General features: G+C 53.3%; 2 protein-coding genes across 3 annotated transcripts; one reads left to right on the top strand and one right to left on the bottom strand.

Annotated features, from left to right (window-relative positions):
* The first annotated feature begins 6,146 nt into the window (after positions 1–6,146).
* Positions 6,147–9,844, top strand: MVB12A (multivesicular body subunit 12A). Of its 2 annotated transcripts, none has more exons than XM_040629065.1 (9): positions 6,147–6,346; positions 6,437–6,535; positions 6,666–6,762; positions 7,867–7,993; positions 8,324–8,443; positions 8,519–8,625; positions 8,857–8,918; positions 9,237–9,296; positions 9,470–9,844. In XM_040629065.1, exons 1-9 carry the CDS (start codon positions 6,257–6,259, stop codon positions 9,530–9,532), a joined length of 825 nt encoding a protein of 274 aa, XP_040484999.1. In that variant the 5' UTR covers positions 6,147–6,256; the 3' UTR covers positions 9,533–9,844. The 2 variants fall into 2 exon arrangements, with proteins under 2 accessions (XP_040484999.1, XP_008702179.1); XM_008703957.2 differs by having other exon boundaries at positions 6,149–6,346; positions 9,240–9,296.
* Positions 9,845–17,022: 7,178 nt separating this feature from the next.
* Positions 17,023–24,096, bottom strand: TMEM221 (transmembrane protein 221). Its single transcript, XM_040629063.1, has 3 exons — positions 23,777–24,096; positions 21,500–21,585; positions 17,023–19,145 (listed from the first exon to the last, which is right to left on the bottom strand). The coding sequence occupies exons 1-3, from the start codon at positions 24,094–24,096 to the stop codon at positions 18,676–18,678; spliced, it is 876 nt and encodes a 291-aa protein (XP_040484997.1). The 3' UTR covers positions 17,023–18,675.
* Positions 24,097–24,453: the final 357 nt, after the last annotated feature.

Raw genomic sequence — 24,453 nt, 5'->3', positions numbered from 1 at the left:
TTCTCCCCCACGAGAATAAGAGGTGTTGAGTTTTTTTTAGGATTTTATTTATTTATTTATTTGAGAGAGAGAGAGCACGCGAGAGCAAGAGCGCGAGGTGGGGGGTGGTTGGGGAAGAGGGAAAGGGAGAAGCAGACTCCCCACTGAGCAGGGAACCCGACGCAGGACTGGATCCCAGGACCCTGAGATTGCGACCTGAGCCGAAGTCAGCTGCTTAACCGACTGAGCCCCCCGGGCGCCCCGAGAACATGGAGAATCTGAGGTTTCTCTTTCTTCAGTACCAGAGAACATGCTGGGCACTGGCATCCTACAAGGGCAAAGTCTTCAAACCCGCAACAGTGAATTCTGCTCTGGGTGAGAGCAATCAGATCCGTGCTGAGGGGAAATGCCCCCTGGGAACCAGAAAGCCAGCCATCCCCATGAAAGAGTATACTGTCAAACGCTGTAATTGCCTGAGGGGCATGAAGAAATAGGAGAGACTATTTGAGAAGTGCGCCTGGTGCCCCTAGTGCTTTCAACAGCTCGGTATGACCAGTAGAAAAAACAAATGGTTCATGGCGGATGACTCAGAATCGAACAAGGTGTGGTCCCCCATCCATGTGGCTGTGTCCAACACCGCCGCCATCTTAGATACCTTGGCCACGGTCCTAGGAGTGTATCATGCTGGGTGGAACTCAGCAGATGCGTTTTCCAGGATACCCCTGGCCACTAAACGCAAGCTCAATTAGCCTTCACGTGGGAGGGACAACAATGGACCTTTCAACGGCTTCCCAAGGCTACTGGCCAGCCCCACCGGACGTCATGGGATGGGAGCCCAAGACTTGTCCCTGTTCTCTGTCCCTACATCTGTAAAATGGGCCCATTGCACTGATAATATAATGCTGACATGCAGAGCCCTGCCTCCGCTGCGGGACACTCTGCAGACTTTGCTGGAACATCTATGAGTGGGAGGATGTGTGGTGAACCTGCAGGAAACTCAAGACCAGGCACCTCCATTTAGGTTGAGCCTCTCGTGAAGGGACAGCATATTCCAGTAAGAACTTTTCTGCCTAGCAAGGGGTGGGTCGAGAGCATGCCCCATTGACTCACCTCTGCCCCGGTTCAAACTCTCGCTTTGACTAAGGCATGCCTATTTGCAGCACCAGAGCACTCTATCCACCAGGCCATGGCATCTAGAAAGAGGGTGCTGCTAGGCCCCGTAGAGGATCTAGATGCTCCAAGTGTCCCCGCCCCTATTCCTGTGGTGGCCCCTGTGGCCTGGAAGGAGCGAGGGGCACATTTCCGCTGATGCCTGGCATACAGAATGTTCTAGAAGGGGTAGCCTACATACATGAGCTACAGTCATTAGCTCCACACTGACACCATCTGGATGGAAACAGGAACAAACCACAGCGGCCCGTGGGTTCAGCTCAGAGCTGGTTTGGCTGGTGATCTGACTGGTGATCCACCGCTCAGAAGCCCTGTTAACCCTTTGCACGGATAGTCGGACTGTTTTAAAAGGATGAACCCTATGGCTTGGACAAGGGAAAGCTGAGCAGTGGATGATCATGAATAAGCCTTTGTGGGGTCAGGCTATGTGGAAAGACATCTGGCTTCACCTGCAGGAGAAGGAGGGATTCTCACTGTCTTCCACATCCAGGTGCCGAGCCCCGCCCTGGCAATCAGGGAGCTGATGCCCCAGCCCAGGTAGGAGCCCTGGCCACCAACCTTTCAGTATAGATACCACAGACTGGGTGCAGAGGAAAAGTGGTCACTGTGGCACCTGGGCGGGATGGTGTATTGCCAGGGACACCGGATTGCCCTTGAAATCCAGTGACTTGGTTAATGGGATATCATGTCCTCCATGTTCTAGAACAATGCCCCAGGCAACTGCCAAAGGAGTTGTCTGGGGCCATCCACTGGAGTTCCCAACCAGTAAGGAATTGGCAAGTTGATGACATTGGCCCGTTTCCTTTGAGGGAGGGTTCTTTTTTTTTTTTTTTTTTTTTAAGATTTTATTTATTTATTTGACAGAGAGACAGCCAGCGAGAGAGGTAACACAAGCAGGGGGAGTGGGAGAGGAAGAAGCAGGCTCCCAGCAAAAGAGCCTGACATGGGGCTCGATCCCAGAACGCTGGGATCATGCCCTGAGCCGAAGGCAGAAGCTTAATGACTGAGCCACCCAGGCGCCCTGAGGGAGGGTTCTTTTTTTTAAAATTTATTTATTAAGTAATCTCCACACCCAGCATGGAACTTGAACTCACAACCCTGAGATCAAGAGTCACACGCGCTACCGACTGAGCCAGCCAGATGCCCCTGAATGAGGGCTCTAACTGTGGTCTGGTTTGTGAGGTCATTGCATCGGGCCTCACCCAAGCTTTCCCCTGTCACCGTGCAAAGCAGGCTGCCACCAATAGGGGATTAGAGACACTAAGTATGATGTATGGAAATCTTCATCAAATAGACGGTGATTGGGGTCACATTTTAAGGGTCATGATGTGCAAGACTGGGTAGAAGAACAGTGACTGGAGGCTCCATCTCCTCCCTCAGCCGCAAGCAGCAGGAGTGGGAGAAAGGAAGAATGGACTATTCAAGCAGCAGGTTAAATTACTAACAGGTAAGGCCACCTTGGCTGGGTGGACCAAGGGACTGTCACAGGCTTAACGCATTTGAATGATCAACCAACCACCCCATCTGCCAGTCTGGGCACCCCTGCCAGAGCACCCACTTCCGCAAAGGTGGTTGGGTTCTCTGGAGATAGTGACTGCCCTGACTCTCACTGTGGTATGCACTGTGCTGCTGAGGACGCAAGCCCCATCCTGCCCGGGAGAGGCATTATCTACTGGAATTTACAATGGGACATCCCGCCGTGATGGGTGAGGGGGAAATACTCAGTCTCCACCGGGATCCTGTTGTCCTGCTGTTAAGCCAGATCTGTGGCAACCCACTATACCTGGAATGGAACACGCACCACTGAAAGAGGGGAGAAGACAGGGATCCCAAGCACGTCCGGCCCCTAGTCCCATTTCCTCACGCCTGACAACGCTGCCTCCCTGGTCAACAGGTCCGGTCCCGCATGCACGACCTGGCCAGGTTCCTAAAACTGTCCCCGCATTAACAAGGCTTCCCCATACAAGTTTCTACTACATACCTGTCTTTCTGGCCTTAGACTTCTGCTGCCCCTGGGGTGTCTGCTCGCGGGATGGGCACCTGCGGGAAATACCTTTCTACAGACGGCCCACTTGTGTGCCTGGCAAAGGAGTTGATCCACCCTGGTGGGTATGCGGGCAGCCGCCCCTCTTTAGCTTGTCAGGATTGCTATAGTGGGTATCACTCCTCCGGGGAGGGGAGCAGAAGGCACTCGAGCAGTACATTAAGAGAGCACAAGCTAGGACAGGTCCTCTCAATTCAGCTGGTATTAGCAATGCTGATCCAGAAATCTGGCCTGTGGCACATCTCTCAGTAACATTGGGCATTGGGTATTCTTTTTCTGTTGATTGAATGAAACAGGCAGCCCATCCAAGTGTCCTAAAAATACCACTATCAGAGCCATAGGTGGCTTCACTCAGATTTGGGTTGGGTTCCTGTGGCTTACCCTGGGTTATAGAGAGTTGAGCACTCATGTACCTCAACGTGGCAAACAGAAAACAAAACAAAACCAAGAAACCACTCTAAACAGAACCAACTCAAGTACACCAGGAATATGGGATGGACGTCACTGTAACATAAATCCAAATGGGACCCAATGATCGTGTGGCTCAAATCTTTGGCTTGGCTTCCGCCTGGGTGGTTGGGCCTCTACACCCTAGGTTCTCCCAGAACTCTGCTCCACGGTAACAAAAGTTGCCAATCTCCCCCTCCTCAAGGCCAGATGGGTGTGTTGTTTTCCACTGGTATGATCACTTGGCCGCCATGTTTGTTCCCTCCATTGGCCTGGAGGAAGTTGTAGCATGCACAGATGCCCTTACTAAGTTCACCCAGTAAAGCCTTAAATGATAGCCAGCAAAGCTTGTCCTACTAAACCCTGAAATGTTGCTAATGAGGAAAGCTGTCCACCAGATTAGGATGGACTTGGACATTATGACTGCCTTGTAAGGAGGCATTTATGCCATTATCCAAGCAGAATGTTGTGTGTTCACACCTGATGAGTCTGCTAATGTATCATCTTTATTAAAGCACATGAGGACACAAGCCAATGCCCTGAGTGATCCCACCCCCAGCCTAAGGGACTTAATAAATGAGTGGTTTGGATCGTGGGAGTCCTGGTGGAAAAAATGGTTACTTATTTTGGGAGTCATTATCCCAATCTGTGTTTTGCCTCATATGTGCTTAGATTGCTGCTATGGTGTCTGCCTGCAATGCAGCCAGACAGCTACCAAGCAAGCCAAATCCATGTTAATGGAAACCCCTTCTCCTTTTTGTGCCATCTTTTCCAGGACATTTGTTTCTTTTCTTTTTCTTCCTTCCTTCCTTCCTCCCTTCCTCCCTCCCTCTCTTTCTTTCTTTTCTTTTCTTTTCTTTTCTTTTCTTTCAAGATTTCATTTATTTATTTGTCAGAGAGAGAAAGAGAAAGCACAAGCAGGGGCAGCAGCAGGCAGAGGGAGAAGCAGGCTCCCTGCTGAGCAAGGAGCCCTATGTGGAACTCCATCCCAGGACCTCGGTATCATGACCTGAGCCAAAGGCAGACGCTTAACGGACTGAGCCACCCAGGCGTCCTGTGGCATCTTACAGGCATTGACATTTGAATGTCATATACTTTTCACATGTCACCAAGTACCCTTTTGATTGCTTTCCCCTTTTCAATCATTTACACATGTAAAAACCATTTTTAGCTCACAGGTTGAATAAAAGCCAAACCACAGGCCAATCCAGGATATTGCAGAAAATGGAGAGATATAGAAGAGTAGATACTACTCTGTTCCCTAATTTTTCATATTTTCCCCTGAGGGGTGTAAAAGCATTCATATTAAGTACATTATATCTCAGGGAGCAGGCAGTGAGTTAGACCCGAGCTGGAGGCAAGGGCGGTGATAAATAGGTCACACATTAAGAAGCCTGGGGGCTTTCCTTGTGGCTTTGTGGCAGCAGGCTAGTCGACCAAGAACCACAGGTGCAGAACCTGTGGTCTTCTCTCCAATCTTTTTTTTTTTTTTTATTTAAAGATTTTTAAATTTTTATTCATTTGACAGAGACAGCCAGCGAGAGAGGGAACACAGCAGGGGGAATGGGAGAGGAAGAAGCAGGCTCCTAGCGGAGAAGCCCGATGTGGAACCCGATGTGGAGCCCGATTCCAGAACGCTGGGATCACGCCCTGAGCCGAAGGCAGGCGCTTAACGACTGCGCCACACAGGCGCCCCTTCTCTCCAATCTTTGCCCCAGGGTGACTAGGTTCATTATAGTATATTTACAGTGTGGTTTCGACCCCCACCTCCTACCCCCCTGTGGAAGATGATTGTGACACTTCCCGTAGGGCCAAAACTCCCCCTCCCAACCGGTAGGAGGAGACCCTTAGATGATTGGAAACCTCGGAAGCCGACCACCACAGCTATGCTCATAAAGACACCCCTAGCCTCGGGTCAGTTGCCATCTCTGGGCCTGCCCCCCTCCCACCTCCAGAGTGTGCGGTTCTTAATAGACTGCTTTGTGCTTGCTACCTTACTTCTGGCTGTCTTCACTTATGCGCGGGTTCTCGGGTAAATCTTGCGTGGAGAATCCAAGCACCGAGACCTCCACGCACACAACGCAGTCTCCCACCAGTAACATGAACAAATCCTCAAATTACACAATTTTTCATGACTCACGGTGGTCCGTATTTTTTGTTATTTTAACTAATCGCTGCATAATCCCTGAAAGTTTCCTCTAGGATGACTTCCTAGAACTAGAATTGCGCTTTTTCACATTTCTCCCCTGAAAGTCCAGGTGTGTCTCTGGAGAGGCTGATGCCGCAAGGGATTCTGGGGAGTGTAGTTCTGGTTTGGGGCAAGCCATGACTAAGGGCGCAGAGCTGGGATATCGGAAATCGCTCGGGGTGAGAAAGAGCGACACAATTTTCGGTAAACGTCGCTCACAGGCGCGCCTGTGCGACGCACGGGGGCGTGGCCTCACTTTCCTCCACGATTGGCCAGCTATCTTCCGGGCACGCGCAGACGGCTCTTTTGACCTCGGCCTTCCATACGGTCGTCTGGGATTTGTAGTTCAGACTCCTACCCGAACTCGGCCACGGGTCGGCGGCTCGGAGTTCCGAGGTCGTCCCAGCCTTCGGCTCTTGGCTGGGAGGATGGATCCAGGACCCGGGACCGACACGGCGCCGCTGACTGGCCTGGCCTGGTCGTCGGCCTCGGCGCCTCCGCCGCGGGGATTCAGTGCGGTGAGCGACGTCGGGAGCCCGGGGATTAGAAAGGGCAGAGGCGGCCGCGTCGGGGTAGGAGCCTGGCGCTGACTCGCGTCCGCCCCGTAGATCTCCTGCACCGTGGAAGGGGCGCCGGCAAGCTTCGGCAAGAGCTTCGCGCAGAAGTCTGGCTACTTTCTGTGCCTCAGTTCTTTGGGCAGCCTAGAGGTAAGGGGAGCCCGCCGTCGGCATCCCCGGGGTCCGCCCACTCCCCTGTCCTTTTGCGGGGCCCTACGCCAGGCGCGCTGTCCCCGCTGCAGCGTGACTGTCGCTGTGTCCTCCCCTTCCTCCCCCTCAGAATCCGCAGGAGAATGTGGTGGCCGATATCCAGGTCCTGGTGGACAAGAGCCCCCTCCCACCGGGCTTTTCCCCGGTCTGCGACCCCCTGGACTCCAGTGAGGCCCGCGTCCGAGGCTGGGGGTGGGGTGGAGGGGCCGCGTTCGGGACCCTGTGGGCAGGACCAGGGAGGGGTGGAGGGACGACAGGTGCTTGTTTTCCGAGCCTCCACCGCTCCACTCGATGCACTGGGTGATGACAGGGTTGGCTGTGGAGCCGAGCCCTGTTCTGGGGTGGGGCCACATGCCCTGCCCTGCGTAAAAATGTGCGATTGGCACAGCCTCTGACCTAGAGTAAGAGTTGTGACCTGTTTTATTACTGTTCCTGCTACATCTTACATCGTAGCCAAGCTGAACCACGGGCCATTTCCAAGCCTTTTCCTTTCCAGGCTTTTGCACACACTGTTTCCTCTTCCTGGAGCACCCTTCCGCCACTCTTCCGGCTAGCTAATACTTGGTTCTCCCTCAGGTCTCTGCTTGGCTCTCCCCACCCCTCTCCTCTGGCGCCTATAGCCCTGGTGCTGCCCTCCCAGGCCTGACCACCCTGCTTTCCAACCACCTGGCTCTCCCTGCCTCTCACTGTGCCTTGTCCTGTGTATTTGACTCTCAGGGTATATCTATTGATGTTGGAGTTGGCAGACTTCTTCTGTACAGGTCCAGATAGTAAATATTTTAGGCTTTGTGGGCCAGATAGTGTCGTGGCCTTACCACCCCCCCCCCCCCCCCCGCCAGTCCTTTAAAACCCTGAAAACCATTCTTAGCTCATAAGCCCTGCAAAAGCAGAATTTGGATGTCATTTGGCTCATGGGCTGGAGTTTGCTGACTCCTGGATTAGAGGACTAAGGAAAAGTGAGGTTTGCAGGGCCAGGAGGGGCATTCGGTTCTGTCTGATTCCACAGCTGCCCACCCTTGCTGTAGGTGCCCAGGGTCACCCCATGAATGCTTCTCCATGTCACCAAAGATAAGTCTGCCCCAGTGTAGCTCCTAAAGGCTACATGGAGTCCCCTCCTCTGGCTAAACCACTCATGAGTTAACCATTGACCTAAAGCTATCCAGGGCACTGCCTTAAACAGCGCCCTGGCAAGCATCATCCACTAGCCATCTTTGGGCCCCCTTCGCTGCTTCTTCCCTCTTCTCACTCCCTTGCCTCCCCCTCGCCCCCAGAGGCCTCTGTGTCCAAGAAGAAACGTATGTGTGTGAAGCTGGTGCCCTTGGGGGCTGCGGACATGGCTGTGTTCGATGTCCGGCTGAGCGGGAAGACCAAGACGGTGCCTGGATACCTGCGAGTAGGGTAGGGCCACCCCCAGCCTCTGACCTCCTTTGCCCGCCAGCTCGCATATCCGCCCTGCTGACCCTCAGCGACTCTCCTGAGGCCTCCTGTGCCTTCTGTCGCTTCCCTGTGCCTCCATTTCCACAGGTTCAAACAGGGCTAATTGTCTCAGTCTTGTAGGGTTCTTATGAGGAGTGAGTTGATGAGTCCGAAGCACGGAGTCCCATGATCAGACCCAGCAGTATTAATTCGGATGTTGCTCAGGGCGCGGGCTAAGACAGGATGCAAATCCCCCAAAGGGCTGGCGTCATCCGCTTGGGCCAGAACCTCCCTACTTCTCTCTCCTTCTAGGGACATGGGGGGCTTTGCCATTTGGTGCAAGAAGGCCAAGGCCCCAAGGCCGGTGCCCAAGCCCCGAGCTCTCAGCCAGGACATGCGGGGCCTCTCCCTGGACCCACCTGCCCAGCCCGGGTGAGTCCTCAGGCTTGGGAATGGGGCGGCCGTGGGGGGAATTAGGCCTCACCAGTGCTGTCCTGCCTCCACCAGCAAGGGTGGCTTTCCAGAGCGGACCCTGTCCAGGTTAGGCTCTCGGGCGTCTACTCTGCGGAGGAGCGACTCCATCTATGAGGCCTCCAACCTCTATGGCATCTCAGGTGAGTGCCGAGCAAGAAACTGAGGCACTGGGGTGGGGCGAGACTGGCTCAAGGTGGGATAGCCAGGAAGGGGTGGGGCCAGGGTTGGAACCAGGCCTGGGCCTCCCCAATTTTTGCAAAGACCGGGGAGAGCCAGGGGTTTGGGGCTGAGCCTCTCTGGTTGCGGCTGGACCGCAGGCAGGCTGCAAGCTCCCTATGTCTCAGCCCCTACCCTTAACCTCCTTTCCTTAGCCATGGATGGTGTTCCCTTCACACTGCACCCCCGGTTCGAGGGCAAGAGCTGTGGCCCCCTGGTGAGTCTCTGTTGGGGCAGCTTGGGTCTGCCCCTGCCAGTTGTCTTCTTAGGGGTCAGGATATAAAGAGGGTCATCCATGTACCCAGTGCCCCAGCACAGAGGCCCATGTTCCTGGGTTGGAGGAGGCTGGAAGCTGGAGGGTCTTAGTCTCAGAATGGGGCATCAGGAGGGACAGCTGGATACTGGTGGCAAGAGGCTGTGGCTGGAAGGATGAGGGGATGTTCGGGCAAATATTGAGGGAGGCCTTCCTTGAGGATGAGGGAATGGGGTTCTAGGTTAGGGTCCCCGCCCAAGACTGCCCTCTGCCTCTGCCCAGCAGGTCTTCTCTGCCTTTGCCGATCTGACCATCAAGTCGCTGGCGGATATCGAGGAGGAGGTGGGTACAGGGCCCAGGATGGGGTGCTGGAGGACCAGTCTCCCCCGGCCACGCCCCATCTCCCGAGGGCTGGCGCTCACTAAGCCCCTAATTGTCTTCACCCCCTCACCATTCCTCAGGCACCGCTATGGCCCCTCACTCACTCTGTGTTCTCCTTGCCCCCCCCCCCCCAGTATAACTATGGCTTCGTGGTGGAGAAGACTGCAGCCGCACGCCTGCCTCCCAGCGTCTCGTAGCTCTTGGTCAGCCCCAGGGAAGAGCCCTCTGTCCAACAGCCCTGACACCCCGGGACCAGCAGCCACCCCACCCCACAACATCTTGGGAACCTTGGCGATGCAGGGCGTTCTAGACCCTCAGCACCCAGTGGAGCCACAGCCCTGGAGAAGGAGCAGGACCGGTGATGGGGTCTCTCGCCCCCTGGGCCCTGCAGGGCAGGGGTGGGGGCTGGACGGAAACCAGTGCCTTCAAGTCATTTGTGTCAAAACTCTCTGATGCCTGGAGGCCACGTGGGCGTCCTCCTGGCAATAAACACGACCATGCGCCCACCATCTGGAGTCCCGATCCTGGCTGCGGGTCCTCTGTGGCTCGCAGTCTTTGCCATGCACACCCAGCACGAGCCAGGGGGCCGATGTCCACCCAGTAAGCGAAATTGGGGAGGGGAGGCAGCACGGTTGCCACTCCCAGAATATTCCATAGAGGGGGAAACTGGCTCAGCGAGTGACTGAGCAGGCTTGTAGACCACAGAGAAGACCCGGTCCGCCCCTCCCTTAGCACGCATAGCAGGAATAATAGTTTCAGTTATACTTAGATCATGGGGATCACATCCCTAGCACCTGATGGATCCCCTTTGGTGTTCCCATACCCCGGTAGGAAGCCCTGGTTTTGCACATCTTACAGATAGGGAAACTGAGGCAGGGGCAGCTAAGGTCACAGCTGAGATGTTCTTTTTTTAAAAGATGTTATTTATTTGAGAGAGAGAGAGAGAGTGAACAAGCATGAGCAGGGGGAGGGGCAAAGGGGCAAGGAGACTCCCCTTGAGCACAGAGCTGGTTGCGGGGCTCGATCCCAGGACCCTGAGATCATGACCTGAGCCGAAGGCAGAAGCTTAACCAACCAAACCACCCAGTCACCCTCCCAGCTGAGATTTGCATCTAGAGCCTACTCTCTTCACCTTCAAGCTGTTCTATGTGTCTTTTTTCTCTGGTGTGTGATAGATACATTCAATCAATTCTCATTATTCGCAGTAGTTACGTTCTATAACGTTGCAGTGAAAACGGAGTTAGTCAGGGAATACTGGATTCCACAGCGAATACAGAGGTAGGTTCCTGCAAGCCTTTGGTTACATTTTTGTCAAGCAATCAATATGTGACCTTGTTCTGTGTGTGTTTCAAGACACCTTGTTTAATCCATACTGCTGATTGGTTAACATTGAACCTCCGGCCATCTGCACTATAACTCATGCCTGAACAAAGCTCATCTAACACATGTTTTCTCCAGGAGGCACATCCCAGCCTTCTTGCATTCGGGGACACTAGACAGTATTAAGCACTATGCTTGGAGACCTCTTTTTTTTTTTTTTTTTTTTTAAGATTATTTATTTGACAGAGAGAGAGAGACAGCCAGCGAGAGAGGGAACACAAGCAGGGGGAGTGGGAGAGGAAGAAGCAGGCTCCCAGCGGAGGAGCCTGATGTGGGGCTCGATCCCAGAACACAGGGATCACGCCCTGAGCTGAAGGCAGACACTTAATAACTGCACCACCCAGGCACCCCAACTTTTCTTTTTTTTTTTTAGAGATCTTATCTATTTACTTGAGAGAGAGCAAGCGAGAGAGAGAGCACCAGCGGGAAAGAGGGGCAGAGAGGGTAGAGGGAGAAGCAGACTCCCCACAGAGCAGGGAGCCGGACGTGGGGCTCAATCCCAGGACCCTGAGACCATGAGCTGAGCCAAAGGCAGGCGCTCAACCAACTGAGCCACCCAGGCATCCCTGGAGACCTTTTTAAATAGCAAAATTGCCAACGAAAAAGCACCAAAATGTGAAAAACGTGCCACTAGACAGACCATAAAAAGGTCTCCTGTTCACAGTCCCAGCTGAAGCAAGATGGCGGAGCATCACCACGTCCCACCAACGAGGACCGTGTGTCTTGGTGATTCACATTTCCCCCTGCTCTGTGCATGTCCTTGGATGACCACAAAGTGCTGCAAGTATTGGTTTGGGGGTTGCAAATAAATCTCAGCCAGTGGAACTCACAAATACGAGATCTGTGAATAACGGGGCGGGCCAATTGGTAAATTAATGACCCCAGACTCACACTGTTTTTCTCCCAGGCCCACGCTTCTTCCTTTTCTGCTCTGTCCTCCCTAGGACCCCGTAGCGTCAGGGTGGCCCAGGTTCTGCTGCAGTCAGGAACATCCCCGGATCTCTGTGGCTTAGAAAGACTAAGACTTCTTTTTCATTCGCACCACATGCCCGTGGCAGGGCAGCAACAGCCTCTGCGGGTCACGGTCCCTGAGACCTGCCTGAAGGGGCTGCCACCATCTCGCTGTGACAGCAGGGGGCAGACTCAGGAAGCTCTTGCCCTGTCAGGAAAATGCCCTGGCCTGGAGGTGCCCCGTCAGAGCTCTGCTCACAGATCATTGGCCAGAACACGCCCCACGGGGCCCCGGAAGGTGTGTACCATCCACCTGGGCACTTGTATCTAACAGCACTGTCCGGGGGGCCTGAGGGGGGAGATCCTGTCCTGCTCTGGGGTCTGAGGGAAGCAGAATGGCCCTGTCCTGGGAGTCTGAGGGGAGAGAGAGCAAGCTGTCTGGAGGGGGGGGGGGCAAGGGCAGATTGTGCAAAATGTGCCCCCTGCCCCGTGTAGCTCAGCTGCCTTGGGAAAACGAGGCCTTTGGTGCTGAGACATCTCCCCACATCTCCCCTCTCTGGCACAGCCGGCACCTGCTGGGTCCCGCCCTGGCTGCTCTGGCGCCGGCCGTGGAATCTAATCTGGCTGGGAAGCAAAGGCTGTTTGTTCTCCCTGGTCACCTTCGTGGCCACCCTGAAATCAGCTCTGGATCGCTTTCCAGGGCATCCGCGGGTGACCAGGGGCCCCCAGATGAGCCGTCCTGGCCCTGCATCTGACTGGACTAGCTGTGCTAGGCCAGTGACCCCACAAAATCCCAACCCTCTGAGCCCCATGGGGCCTGAGGACAGCCTCAGGAAGTGTGGGAGAGTCACCTTGGAGCCCACCCGACTTGGGCCACCTCAATCTTGACTGCCATGGCTGAGATTACACCATCCTGGGCTACAGAGGAGGGAGCCAAAGCTTTATCCTTCTTTCCTTTGGCTTGCTCCCACCTGAGACAGGTGTCACAGGGTGAGATGATGTCCCAGCTCCACTGCTCACTTGCTGATGACTCTGAGCAGTGACTTAACCTCTCTATACCTCAGTTTCTTCTTCTTTACAATGGGAATCTCTATGCGCCTTACCTCAGTGCAGCTTCGAGGGAGAATGCGCGCATCCCTCGACTGCTCTACTGACTTGCAGAAACACTTTCCGGAGCTGAAAGGCCTTGCCAGCTGAACGATTTCTGGAGTGCAAAGTCCAAGCAGGTGCATGGGGATGCAAACCCCAGTGGTTTCTGTCAGTGCAAAATCCATGTTTCCTGTATTCAAATGTTGCTGAGCCCAGCTGTGGCCCCTAATGCACTCTCCACCCCTAGGTCAGAGCACCCACCTGGGCCAGATTCAAACATCCCCTTGCCACCCCCCTTCAAGCCCCCTAAAGCTACTGGGTTCTACTTCATCATTCATTCTGCCTGCTCTTGAACGTGATAGAAGTGTAATGCCCTAGTGAGTTCTCTTCTGAGTCTGGCTAATTCTGTTCAATATTATGTCCGTGACATTTCTCTAGGCTGTTGCCTGTATGATTAATTCCTTCTTTTTTGTTTCTGAGTCCATTGCATGGATGTACCAATCTGTTTGCCTGTTGATAAATGTCTGGGTTGTCTCCCGTCCGTGGCCACTGAGCAAAACTACCCTGAGTTCTCTTGTACGTGTTTTTTTTTTTCCTTGTACATGTCTTTTGAGGAACATGCACTCATTCCTGTTGTGTAAATGCCCCAAGTGGAGATTGTGGGTAGTAGGTGAGGCCTATGTTCAGCTTTCGCAGATACAGCTGAGCAGATTTCCAAGACCGTTTACCAATTTACTCTCCCGCCCACAATGAATGAGAGTTCCAGTGACTCCATGTCTTCACCAACACTCGGCAATGTCAATTGTGTTAATTTTGGCCGCTTGTCTTGCCAGAGTTTGAACTCCTTAGCTGTTCTGCACACTCTTGCCGGTGTAGAGATCCTAGCTGAAAACAGCTGATTTGTGCTGTATGGAAATCACCTCTTTCTCATTTTGCTTATCCACCTGCTCTTTTTATTTGTCTTTGGGCAGATCCTGAAGCGAACTTATGAGGCATGAGGTAGCTTCTGAGATGGTCCCCAAAGACCCTGGTGTCCTGCTGTTCAGGCCCTCCCTTGGGTCTGGGCTGGACCTAGTGACTCACTTCTAACCAGCATGGGGTGATGGGGTGTCGCTTCCATGATTAGGTTCTAAGACAGTGACTTCTGCCTGGTTGCAGACTCTCTTGCTGGCTTTGCGGAAGCATACCAGCTTGTAAAGAGGCCCATGTGTCACGGAACTGAGGGCAGCCTCTTACCAACAGCCAGAAAGAAACTAGGCCCTCAGTTCCACAGCTTGTAGGGAATTAGGGAACAGACTCCTGGCAACAGCCATGAAGTGAGCTTGGAAGCAGATCCCACCCCCGTTGAACCCAGACAGCAGTCTGAAGGGGAAGATTCAGTTGAGCCATGCCCAGACTCCTGACCCACAGAAACTGGCAGATAATAAATGCGTGTTGTTTTGAGTGGCTAACTTTGGGGGATGATTTGTTATGCAGGAAGAACTAACAGATACAAACGCAAAGAATATTGAAGTTGGGGAAAGAAAACGTGCTGGATTTTCAGGTGGTATTTATGTGATTCTTGCTCCATTTATCCTAATTAACTCCATTTTGCACCTCGGGTGGTCTTCTGAGCCTAAGGTCCAATTTGTACTGTACCTATAACTGTCCTGAGATGGAGAGCTCATGAGGTCTTTTCAAAATTCTTATTTCACCTAAAATATATACTGAAGTGTGTTCATAAAGTGTTTTCTGGGTGTGTGTGTGGGGGAATATACCCCTTGTTGTGCTGAGCAATTTCCTTCAAGGTGGCATCTGGCCTTCCATTCTAAATGTCACCAGCACAGAGGACCCCAGCTCCATTCTGCCATTTCCAGTAGATTGCATGTGCAGAACTAAAGAGACACCAGTTGTATCAAGGGGACAACAATGGCGATGCTTGTGTGAGTGAGGCAGGGTATTTGGCCCATGGTGGGCATCCAACACTCAGTAGTTCTTCTCAACCAGGTATAGTGTGGTTAAGGGCTTTCAGTAATCCCCACTATGCCTGCTGTTGCAAAAATGCAACACAGCTGGAGCAGACTCTCTCTGTGCCTCACTCCCATTCACCCCCTCCATGTTCATCTCTCCCTGTTGAATGTCATTCACAGCAAATACCTCCAACCCTGCCTGGGGCCTCCTTTGGCCACAGGAGTGTGCCCAGCTGGTGCACAGGGAAGACCAGAAGTATGAGAGGTTAATCGCTCTAGAAGCAGCTCTCAGCCAATACCTGATGGGGGTCAGAGGATAAACAACCCAGGCCCCGAGCCCCTGTTTTGGGACCACTCTGCTGTGTGTGCTCTATGCTGTCTCCCAGAGGTCTCCAGCAACGTGGAGCCCCCATTGCCCACAGTACTGTCTACTCATTGATGTCCCTGAAGGGCTCTGGGGCTTCCTGGGGTAACCTCCCACATCAACAAACCACATCCCCCAAATTATCTCGAGGTCTGGTTCTGATGATCCCAATCCAAGGCAACATCTTTGGGAGATATTGTCCACTCTCCAATCACACCAGGATGCCCACAGCTGCCGGTTTTTGCGTGGCCCATGGAATTAATGGAGACATTGATATCCTTTCTGATTTGGTCCTCATAGCTGTGTTTGGTGGACTGGAAGAGGTTATCTTACTTTATAAAGGAAACTAAAGTGGCAGGTCGCATGACTGTTCCCTGAGCCAGGTCTGTCCCAGCTCCTGGAGGACACAGAGTGACCTGAGCATTTGACTCCAGCCCCAGGACCAGCCTCATCCCCTCTCACCTGATTTTGGCTGAGATATGAGGGTGCTTGGCACCCCTTCCAGAGCAGAGCCGGCAAGACAGGGGAGGGGGGCAGGTTTCGGCCAGGCTATGGGCAGCACTCCCAGCCGGCCTTCCAAGCTGGAACCCTGCATGGTTTTCAGGGCTCCTGTTCTGGATGAGGGGGGATGAGCAGGGGTCAGACGTGGATGAGGCTAGCGAGCTCGAGGGGTGCAACATTTAAGGAGCTCATTTTAGTTGAAGGGCCCACCTGCACCTGCAGGAGCCTGAGAGCGAGAGCATCCTTAAATTTATCTTGATTGAGGTGAAATTCATATAACACAGAATTCACCATTTTAAAGTGCACAATTCAGTAGCATTTAGTGCACTGACAATGTTGTGCAAACATTACTCCTGTCTAGTTCCAGAACATTTCTATCACCTGGAAAGGAAACCCTGTCCTCATGAGCAATCACTCCCCATCCCACTCCCCCAGCCCCTGGCCCCCGATAACCTGCTTCATCTCTATGGATCTGCCTGTTCTGGAAGTGGAATCACACACTATGTGGCCCTTTTGTGTGTGACTTCTTTCACTTGGCATGATGTCTTCGAGTTTCATCCATATGTAGTGTGGGTCAGTGCTTTGTCCCTTTTCATGGCTGAATAATATTCCATTGTGTGGCTTGATCACATTTTTTATCCGTTTATCTGTTGATGGACATTTGGGTTGTTTCCACCTTTTGGCAGTTATGACTAGTGCTGCATGAACATGCTTGTAGAAGAATTTGTTTGAATATCTGTTTTCAATTCTTTTAGGTCTCCAATTTTGCACCCGTACCCAAGTCCTGGCCCTGGGGATGAGGCTGAGGGGTCCAGCTTCCAATTCCCCTGACCAGTCCAGGAGATGAGGTGCTGCTTGCTGGCAGACAGAGATGGTCCTTCCTCCTCGTTCTCCTCTCCCACACCCCAGAGTCCCGGGGACCTGCCCCGTTCCAGGGGATTCTCAGAAACAGAAATTCCCAGGGTTTCTCAGGCACCTGCTCTGTCTTAGAGCCCTCTGTGATGGGGTAACGAGGTTCCAGCCATCACCACCATGTGGCCTCACTTCCTGGGCCTCAGTTTCCCCATCTGTAAGTGGGGTTTCCCCAAAGATTAATGGAGGCCAGGAAAGTGCCTGGCACGTGCCTGCAGAACCAGGCATGTGAGAAAGAGGTGATATTTATTTATTTATTTATTTATTTATTTATTTATTTATTTATAAAGTAAGTTCTACGCCCAACGTGGAGCTCGAACTCCTGACCCCCGAAATCAAGAGTCACATGCTTGACCAATTGAACTAGCCAGGTGCCCCGACATTTATTCTTTTTTTTTTTTTTTAAGATTTTATTTATTTATGTGACATAGAGACAGCCAGCGAGAGAGGGAACACAGCAGGTGAGTGAGAGAGGAAGAAGCAGGCTCCCAGCGGAGGAGCCCGATGTGGGACTCGATCCCGGCACGCGGGGACCACGCCCTGAGCCGAAGGCAGATGCCTTAACGACTGCGCTACCCAGGCGCCCCTCGACATTTATTCTTATTTGATCTTTTTCATTGATGTTTATTATGCTCCCCGAGAACCCATGCTTACTGGGTGCCCCATGTGTCAGGAGCCATGTGGGTTGTTCATGTGTTCTCTCTTCACTCCACTGCACTAGCAAGAAGGTCTGTGCAGCTTCCTGGCAGCTCTGGGAGGAGGCAGCTGGAGTCAGAGTCGGTGGGCCATTAGGGTCTGGGTGTATCAGATCAGCGGGGTCCCTGCCAAGGTCAGACTTGGGGGACCAGCCCCCGCCCCTGCTGAGTGCTGTCACCTCTCTGTCTGTTGGAAAGGGTTCTAGGGGGACTTTAAGCCACTTTGTGGCTAAGCTGTCTCCTGTCCCTGGGCCTCAGAGTGCCTGTGTGGCCCAGGAAGGGACACACTGGGAGAATTCTGGGGACATCTGTCCATTTGGAGTGAGGGTGGAGGCCAGGCATCCCCACTCCCAGTGAAATTGATATGCATGAAGATTTGTGGGACATGGGTCCCCAACAAGGGTCTACAAGGAGCACACCCTTGCCCCCCCACTTCTGCCTCCCCACCCCACTCCTGTCACCCCATCCATTATCCTGGGCCTGGGCTTGACCACACAGCATGTTTGGAAGTGGCTCAAGTGACAAAGGAGATAGCGAGGGTCAGAGTTTATTTGAGGGTCGTATGGGATGGGAGTAGGGCCAGGGCCTCTGGAGATCCCGAGGGCTTTGAGTTATCCACTCTAAGCCTTGGCAGTTTCATGAGCCCCAGAAAGTGGCCATTAACCCACCTTTTCCTGTGACCAGGGGCCCCGACTGGCGACACCACAGGCTGACACGCATTGAGGACCTCCTGTGCACAGGCACCTGGTAGGCTTACACCGAGTCTCACAGGAGCCCTAGGAGGGGGAACTGCTTCTGTCCCATTTTATAGACAAGGAAATTGAGACGCAGAGCAGCGAAGACCTCAGCCAGGGGCTCACAGCCAGAAGGCTGGGTCCAGCCCTGGGTGAACCTGTGGCTCTGGGCTGCTCTGAGCTCAGCACACACAGATTTCAAATGCTCACAGCCTGGAAGAAGTCGCAGAGTCTGAGACTTGCACTGTCAGCAGCATGGGGGTTACAGAACCCTGGTTGGAATCCTGACTCTGACGCTCAGTACTGGCCATGGGACTCCTGGTGAGTCACTGCCTCTCTCTGGACCTCGGTTTCCTCATCTGTAAAACGGATGAAGACATTTAGAGAACCACTGTTTAAGCCCAACCCTCCTCTCCTGCCTCTAACATCTGAAAAGCTATATTTCCCAGCCTCCCCTGCCCAGAGATGTGAACATGTGACTCTGTTCTCGCCAGTGAGATATAAGCAGGAGGGTCCCATGGCCTCCCAGGAAGATTTCCAGAAGATGCTGCCCCCCCGCCCCGCCCCAGCCTCTGCCTTTCCCTCTGAGAGGAGGCGAAGGCTGGAGCCCTGGCAGCCAATTTGTGCCACGAAGCCACCTTGAGGACACAAGCCAGGGATGCTGAGAAATCAAGTCACACTGCTAGTGTGGCTGAGCCTGGACTTATCTTTACAGAGTCCTCCTCCTGCTGCCTGACACCAGATCTCTATGCCAGATCCCTGGGTTCACACCAGTGTGGAGTCCTTCCCTGAGCCCCCTAGCCGGTGGCCCAGCATGCTGCGCATCTCGTGGATGACCCCTTCCCGGTGCCCCCTGCCAGCCGACAGTGTCCGGTGCATGCGGGATAAAGGCAGGCTGCTATCCCGGCCTCCCCCCATGGCTGCAGGTGCTGTAGCAGTGACCATGGGTCTGAGGGGGTCCCCAGGTTCTGGGAAGGATGAATAGGGGGTCCGGTGGTGGGTACCCTGCTGGGGCTGAGCCCCGGGGCTGGCCTTGGAGACTTCAGCATGGCGGACAGGGTCGTCTTCAAACTGCGGTGGGGATAGTTCATGGAGGCCACGGCGGGTGGCCCGGGCAGCTCGGAGCAGAGTGTGGGTCAGCACCGCCACCAGGACCAGAGCACCCACTCCGAGGATGGAGGCAGCTGCTGCACCTGTCTCGATCTCAAAGAGCAGCAGGGCATAGATGGACAGTGCTGGGGAAAGAAATGGCTGTCATTTACTTGGTCCACAAACGTTTGCTCCCCAAGCCCTGGGAGAACTCCCCCAAACAGAAGGCAGTCACAGAAACTCGTACATGATAGGCACATAGCTTAACTGTCTAATCCTCTCACACCATCATCACAGCGTTTTACCGTAAAATGGTAGATTTTATGTTATGCATACTTGATGACAACTAAAACAACCGGATCTCAGGCTTCCCGAATCCCATGATTAACTTTCAGTGAATCACAGCCCCTCTCTGGCCTCCGTTTGCTGGTCTGAACAAGATGGTTGGTGACCTGACCTTGAGGACCGATCTGTACTGGTTTTCTGTTGACTTGCCCAGCACCCTGTAAGATATTTAGCAGCTTCTACCCACTAGGTGCGGTAGCATTCTCCCCCTTCCCTGTCATGACAACCAAAAATGTCTCCAAATATTGCCAAATGTCCTCTGGATCAGCAGCATCTTTTCCCATTGAGAACCACCGGTCCAGTCCCTACCCTCACCCTGATTGCTAATGTAGGGGCAGTGACCCACCTCTCTGACATCATTGATGTGTATGGTACTAGGCTTGGCCAATCAGAGCATTGTTTCCCCTGGTTGTAGTGATTGTGCAGGGCTATCACATGACCCAAGCCCAGCCAATCAGAGCCAGACCTGGGACTTTGGACTGGGCTATGGGTAGGGAGGGATTTTCTTACTGCAGCAGCAGGGGAATTGGTCGAGGAGAAACCCAGAGTGGGATGGAAGCCTTCTTGGCACTTTGCCGGCTGTTTTTATGCTTTCTCTGGCTCTGTACTCTTGCTTTTAAGATGCCACACTGCATCATGTTTGACATATTAAAGTGTGGTCAAGGACTTTTTTTGCTCTAAACACTTTTGAAAAGGTTTTTTAATTATTCTTTTGGCGCTGGCTAGCAACGAATGGATGATTGGATGATTGGCTGGATGTGCTCGGGAATTCTTGCTGAGTGAGGTCACCTAACCTCAAAAGGAATCTAAATGAGAGCTGAACAAATTCTTAATTTAACACTTAATGAGGCTGACATAGTTACCTTTTTTTTTCTTTGTGAGTTTTCTTGTGTATTAGAATGAGGATATCTTATTCTCCTAGTCTCCAACACTTTTTTTTTTTTTGCCAGCCTGGGAAAAGCCTCAAGGTCGTAGGCATTGTGTTGAAAGCGCTTACAGATACAGGCATCTCTCTCAGGGGATAGCCGGTGAAGAGGTGAAGCAAGAGGCATTTCTGATTACCTTGTCGAGCCCCTAGATCCAGCTGCACCTGAAGCCAACGACCCCCGATCTTTACAGATACATACATCACCTCATCCACTCTCTTTCAAAACAAAACAAAACAAAACAAACAAACAAAACAAAACAAAAAACCCTCACAGCTGGAGCATTTTATTAAGTCAAACAGCAAAAGTTATGCAGAGTTCCCGGCACTTTATATACCCACATATGTACCCTTCTATCCCCAGAATGAACCCTAGGCTCACATTTCACAAATAAATAATTTCAATATATCTTCTAAACTTCTATTTTTCTGTTGTAGGAATGAGAGGGAAAAAAAGACAGTAATAGCAAATCCCTTGTTTTTAAATTCATCTGAATATTTTGGTGCCGGTGGTCTATGTATGATTCTGCCCTGAGTCTGCAGCACCATTCACACATTTTTTCAAGATTAGAACAAAATATAAGAGGTCAGGAGTCTCTTTAAAGCAACTTGATGATTTGGTTCCTTTACCGGCAAGTGTGGGTGAGAGAACGTTGATCTAAGAAAAGTTATTACAAATCAGGGAAGGAAACACCGGAGTTTGTGTCCTTCTGGAACCCACTTTATTAGTTTTTGTTCTGATTCATGTTTTGGGGATTTACTATTTCATTTCTGGTTTATAAAGCATTTTTTAAAACCTGAGCCATTCTTGAGGTGGAGGTTCTGATATTTGTAACCAAACAGCTTTTCAGTGAGACCAACCTGTGAACCACTATCTCCAGAAAACCACCAAGGACATGACAACTTTTGTTCAAAGCAAATGTAGGAAACTGAAGAATCAAAAATATTCTGAAGATCACTGGGGTCAGATGCCATTCATGGGCTTTCATGGGGATTAACTCAGAATCCCCTCAGCAATTCTAGAAGGCAGGGAAGTGTACATCCCCACCGTACCGATGAGGAAACTGGGACACAAAGGGAATCTGCCCCAGGTCCCAAAGCAAGAAAGTGTCAGAGCTGGGAGTCGAACATGGGCAGACTGGCTCTGGAGCTGACTTCAGTTATGGGGCCATACCCCTGGCCACCCCAGCCCAGGGCTCTACACCCCACATTCCATCCCCCAGCACGTACCTGCTAAGTAGACAGAGACCCCACAGCAGAAAAGGCCAAGGGCCACGTGTCTGAGGAGGCGGCAGTCATAGAGAAACCAGTCAGACCTGGCGGGGGGGAGGGGGGGGGGGAAGAAAATGGGCTCAGGGGGTGGAGCTGGTGAGGGAAGGCCAGGGAGGAGAGGGAGGCTCTGAGAGTGGCCCAGCTTTGGGGGACCTGAGATCTATGTGGGGACCCAACCATCCACTTATCCATCCATTCATCCATCCATCCATCCATCCACCCATCCATCCATCCATCCACCCATCCATGTCTCTATCTATCTGCACACTCTTCCATCCTTGTGGATGGTGTAACTACCATTTACCATCTACCCATCCCCACGGATTATTCAACCATAAAGCCATCCATCCATTTAACCAGGCCCTATTAATCCATCCAACCACTTATTTAAACAGCTACCATCCATCTATCCATCCATTTGCCATTCACCACCATCTACCCACCCATCCATCCATTCATCCTTCACCCATTGTCCATCTCCCATTCACCATCCGTCGATCCAACCAGCTCTCCATCTGTCCATTCATCCATCCCTCATTCACCACTCATCCATCCACTGTCCTTTCCCCCTCTCCTATGACCCATCCATATACATCAGTCCCCTCGAACATCCAACACTCATGAAGCAGCTATTACACACAGACACTTGCTAGACACCTGACTTCCATTATTTCACAGACCATAAGCTTATTTAGGAAATGAAGAAACCAGGGGTAACTTGTTATCAGAGATCATAGAAAAAGAGAGTCCCAAGAGCTGAGACTGATTGAGGACTTAGTTTTGAGCCTGGCACCATGCCAAGTGCTTCTCTCCCTCCCCCACTCCTGGAGGCTTAGAAAACAGAGAATCTGAGAGCTTCCATAATCACTCACTTCCCACTGGTACCATTGAAGTGGCCCCTCCCTGGTCTCCCCACCACCTACCCTCCTGGCCCCTTTCTTTCCACAGTGACTGAAGGGGGTTATTCCAGACTGAAGTCAGATCATGCTCCTCCTTTCTCACAACTGACTCAGGCAGAGTAAACCCCGAAGTCTTCACCACAGCACAGGAAGCCCTACACGGTCCAGTTCCTGATTTCCCTGCCCTTATCTCCCTCATGTCTCCCTCCAGCCACCCCAATCACCTCGACCTCCCTCTAATACCCTAAGCTCATTCCTGCCCCAGGGCCTTTGCACGTGGTGTTCCCCTTCCTGGATCACAGTCCTCTAGATCTTCTGCCTCCTTTCCTCCTTCAAGTCTCCGCTCAAGCCTCCACTGATGGTCTCATCTCAAACCCCACCCTGTCCTCTTCTGTGGCATCACCCCATTTTCTTCCTTTCCCAGCATTTATCCTCACTTGAGGTTATTGTCTTGTCTCTATTGTCTACCCCAGGAGGGCAGGTGTGGATCTGCCTGGTTTCTGCTGTGTCCTCTACTCCCGGTGCGGGGCTCAGCCCCCTGCAGGCACCCAACACATATTTGTTGACTGACACATGAGTGCACTTCAGCACCCCTTGAGCTGTGGAATGGGTAGTACACACTTTAGGTGGGATCTACTCCAGTGGTCGAAGCTGCCATCGGTTCAAATCCATGGAATCCTGGAGCCTGATTCTGGCTCCCCTCCCCCAGCATCCTGGAGGGAAACACTGGGAAGTTTCTTCTCTGCATTCCCTGCCCCCTCACACCTGCCTCCCCAGTGCCCATGTTCCTGAGCCAGGTACCTGAGGAAGGAACCCCACCCAGGGCCAGAGCACTGGCTCTGGCTCTACCTGAAGCAAGTTCAAATCTCTTCCACCCTCTTCCAAACCCGGCAGCCTCGAGAGATCAGCCTCCCCCGTGGGAGGCGCAGTTACAAAGGGAGGTAGCAACCCCAGCCGCGCAGGGGCAGGGGTCGCGGGCTTTCACTGGTCTAGTCCACAGATCGCGAGAAGCACGCAGAGCTTAGGGTTTCCTCAATGACAAGCGTCATCAACACCGGGGCCAACCCACCCTGGGTCTCTCTGACCGCAGTTCCACCTCTGTAAAATGGGGGGCGCAGCAGTCGATGCACCTGCTGCAAATTTTCAACTAATGGAGGGAGGGAGAGATGATAGAGGGAGTGGGGGATGGAGAGAGGGGAGGAAGGGAGGAAGGGATAGAAGAAAGGAGGAGGGGAGGGGGAAGCTCTCCCCCAACCTGAGGCCCTGAGACGGGCAGCAGCTCGCCTGAGCTCTCCCAGTCCCCAGCCGGGCTTCGGGGCGGAGGGACCTGTCCTACCTGCCGGGGCCGGGCCCCCTCGCCAGCTCGGCGCCCAGGTGGCCGCAGAGGACGGCGAGCAGAAGGCAGGTGAGACCCAACACCAGGGCGAGCGCGGCGAGCGCGGCGGCCAGCGGCAGCAGCGCCCCGGCCGCGTCCTCGGGCATCCCGGGGCCGGCGCCCAGTTCCGGGCCGAGCCCGTCGGCGCGCAGTCCCCGCAGCTCCGCACGGCCAGCCTGCAGCTGGAACAGCAGCTGCGCTCCCAGCGCCGCCAGCACGGCCGCCGGGATGCCCAGCAGGGTCATCGCGGCCAGTACCCGGCCGCCGTACGACCGGGCCATGACGGGGGTCTGCGGGCCGGGGTGGCGGGGAGCGGTCGAGGGATAAAAGAGATTTTAACGGGGCAGGGGAATTGGGCGGGCGTCCAAGGGCCCCCAGGAGTTCCGAAGGGGGCGGCACCGCAAGGGGTATCTGAAAGTTGGGGGGCCGTAGAGGGATTGGTGTGCGGATCGCGGTGGGGATGAGGAAGCTCCGCGAAAACTTGGGACAAAGTGTTTTCTCCTCCCTCCGGGGACCCTGAGGGCGCCCCCTCCCGGCCTCCAGGTCCTGGCCGGGCGGGGCCGGCGCGGGGCGGGGCAAAGAAGGGACGGAGGCGGCCTCAAGAGCGGCAAGGGCTTGGTGGCCGGATCCAGGGAGCC

Source organism: Ursus maritimus, unplaced genomic scaffold (genome assembly GCF_017311325.1).
Source record: "Ursus maritimus isolate PB19 unplaced genomic scaffold, ASM1731132v1 scaffold_14, whole genome shotgun sequence".
Classification (NCBI taxonomy): domain Eukaryota; kingdom Metazoa; phylum Chordata; class Mammalia; order Carnivora; family Ursidae; genus Ursus; species Ursus maritimus.
The sequence above is the reverse complement of the archived record's forward strand: the minus strand, read 5'-3'. Positions and strand labels throughout refer to the sequence as shown.

Bases quoted from the DNA above. Each gene is read 5' to 3' on its own strand.
- MVB12A (XM_040629065.1), top strand. From the start codon at position 6,257: ATGGATCCAGGACCCGGGACCGACACGGCGCCGCTGACTGGCCTGGCC. The intron at 6,347-6,436 runs GTGAGCGACGTC...TCCGCCCCGTAG, and splicing joins CGCCGCGGGGATTCAGTGCG to ATCTCCTGCACCGTGGAAGG. The intron at 7,994-8,323 runs GTAGGGCCACCC...CTCTCCTTCTAG, and splicing joins CCTGGATACCTGCGAGTAGG to GGACATGGGGGGCTTTGCCA.
- TMEM221 (XM_040629063.1), bottom strand. From the start codon at position 24,096: ATGGCCCGGTCGTACGGCGGCCGGGTACTGGCCGCGATGACCCTGCTG. The intron at 21,586-23,776 runs GTAGGACAGGTC...CCCCCCCGCCAG, and splicing joins AGGGGGCCCGGCCCCGGCAG to GTCTGACTGGTTTCTCTATG. The intron at 19,146-21,499 runs GTACGTGCTGGG...TTCTTTCCCCAG, and splicing joins GGTCTCTGTCTACTTAGCAG to CACTGTCCATCTATGCCCTG.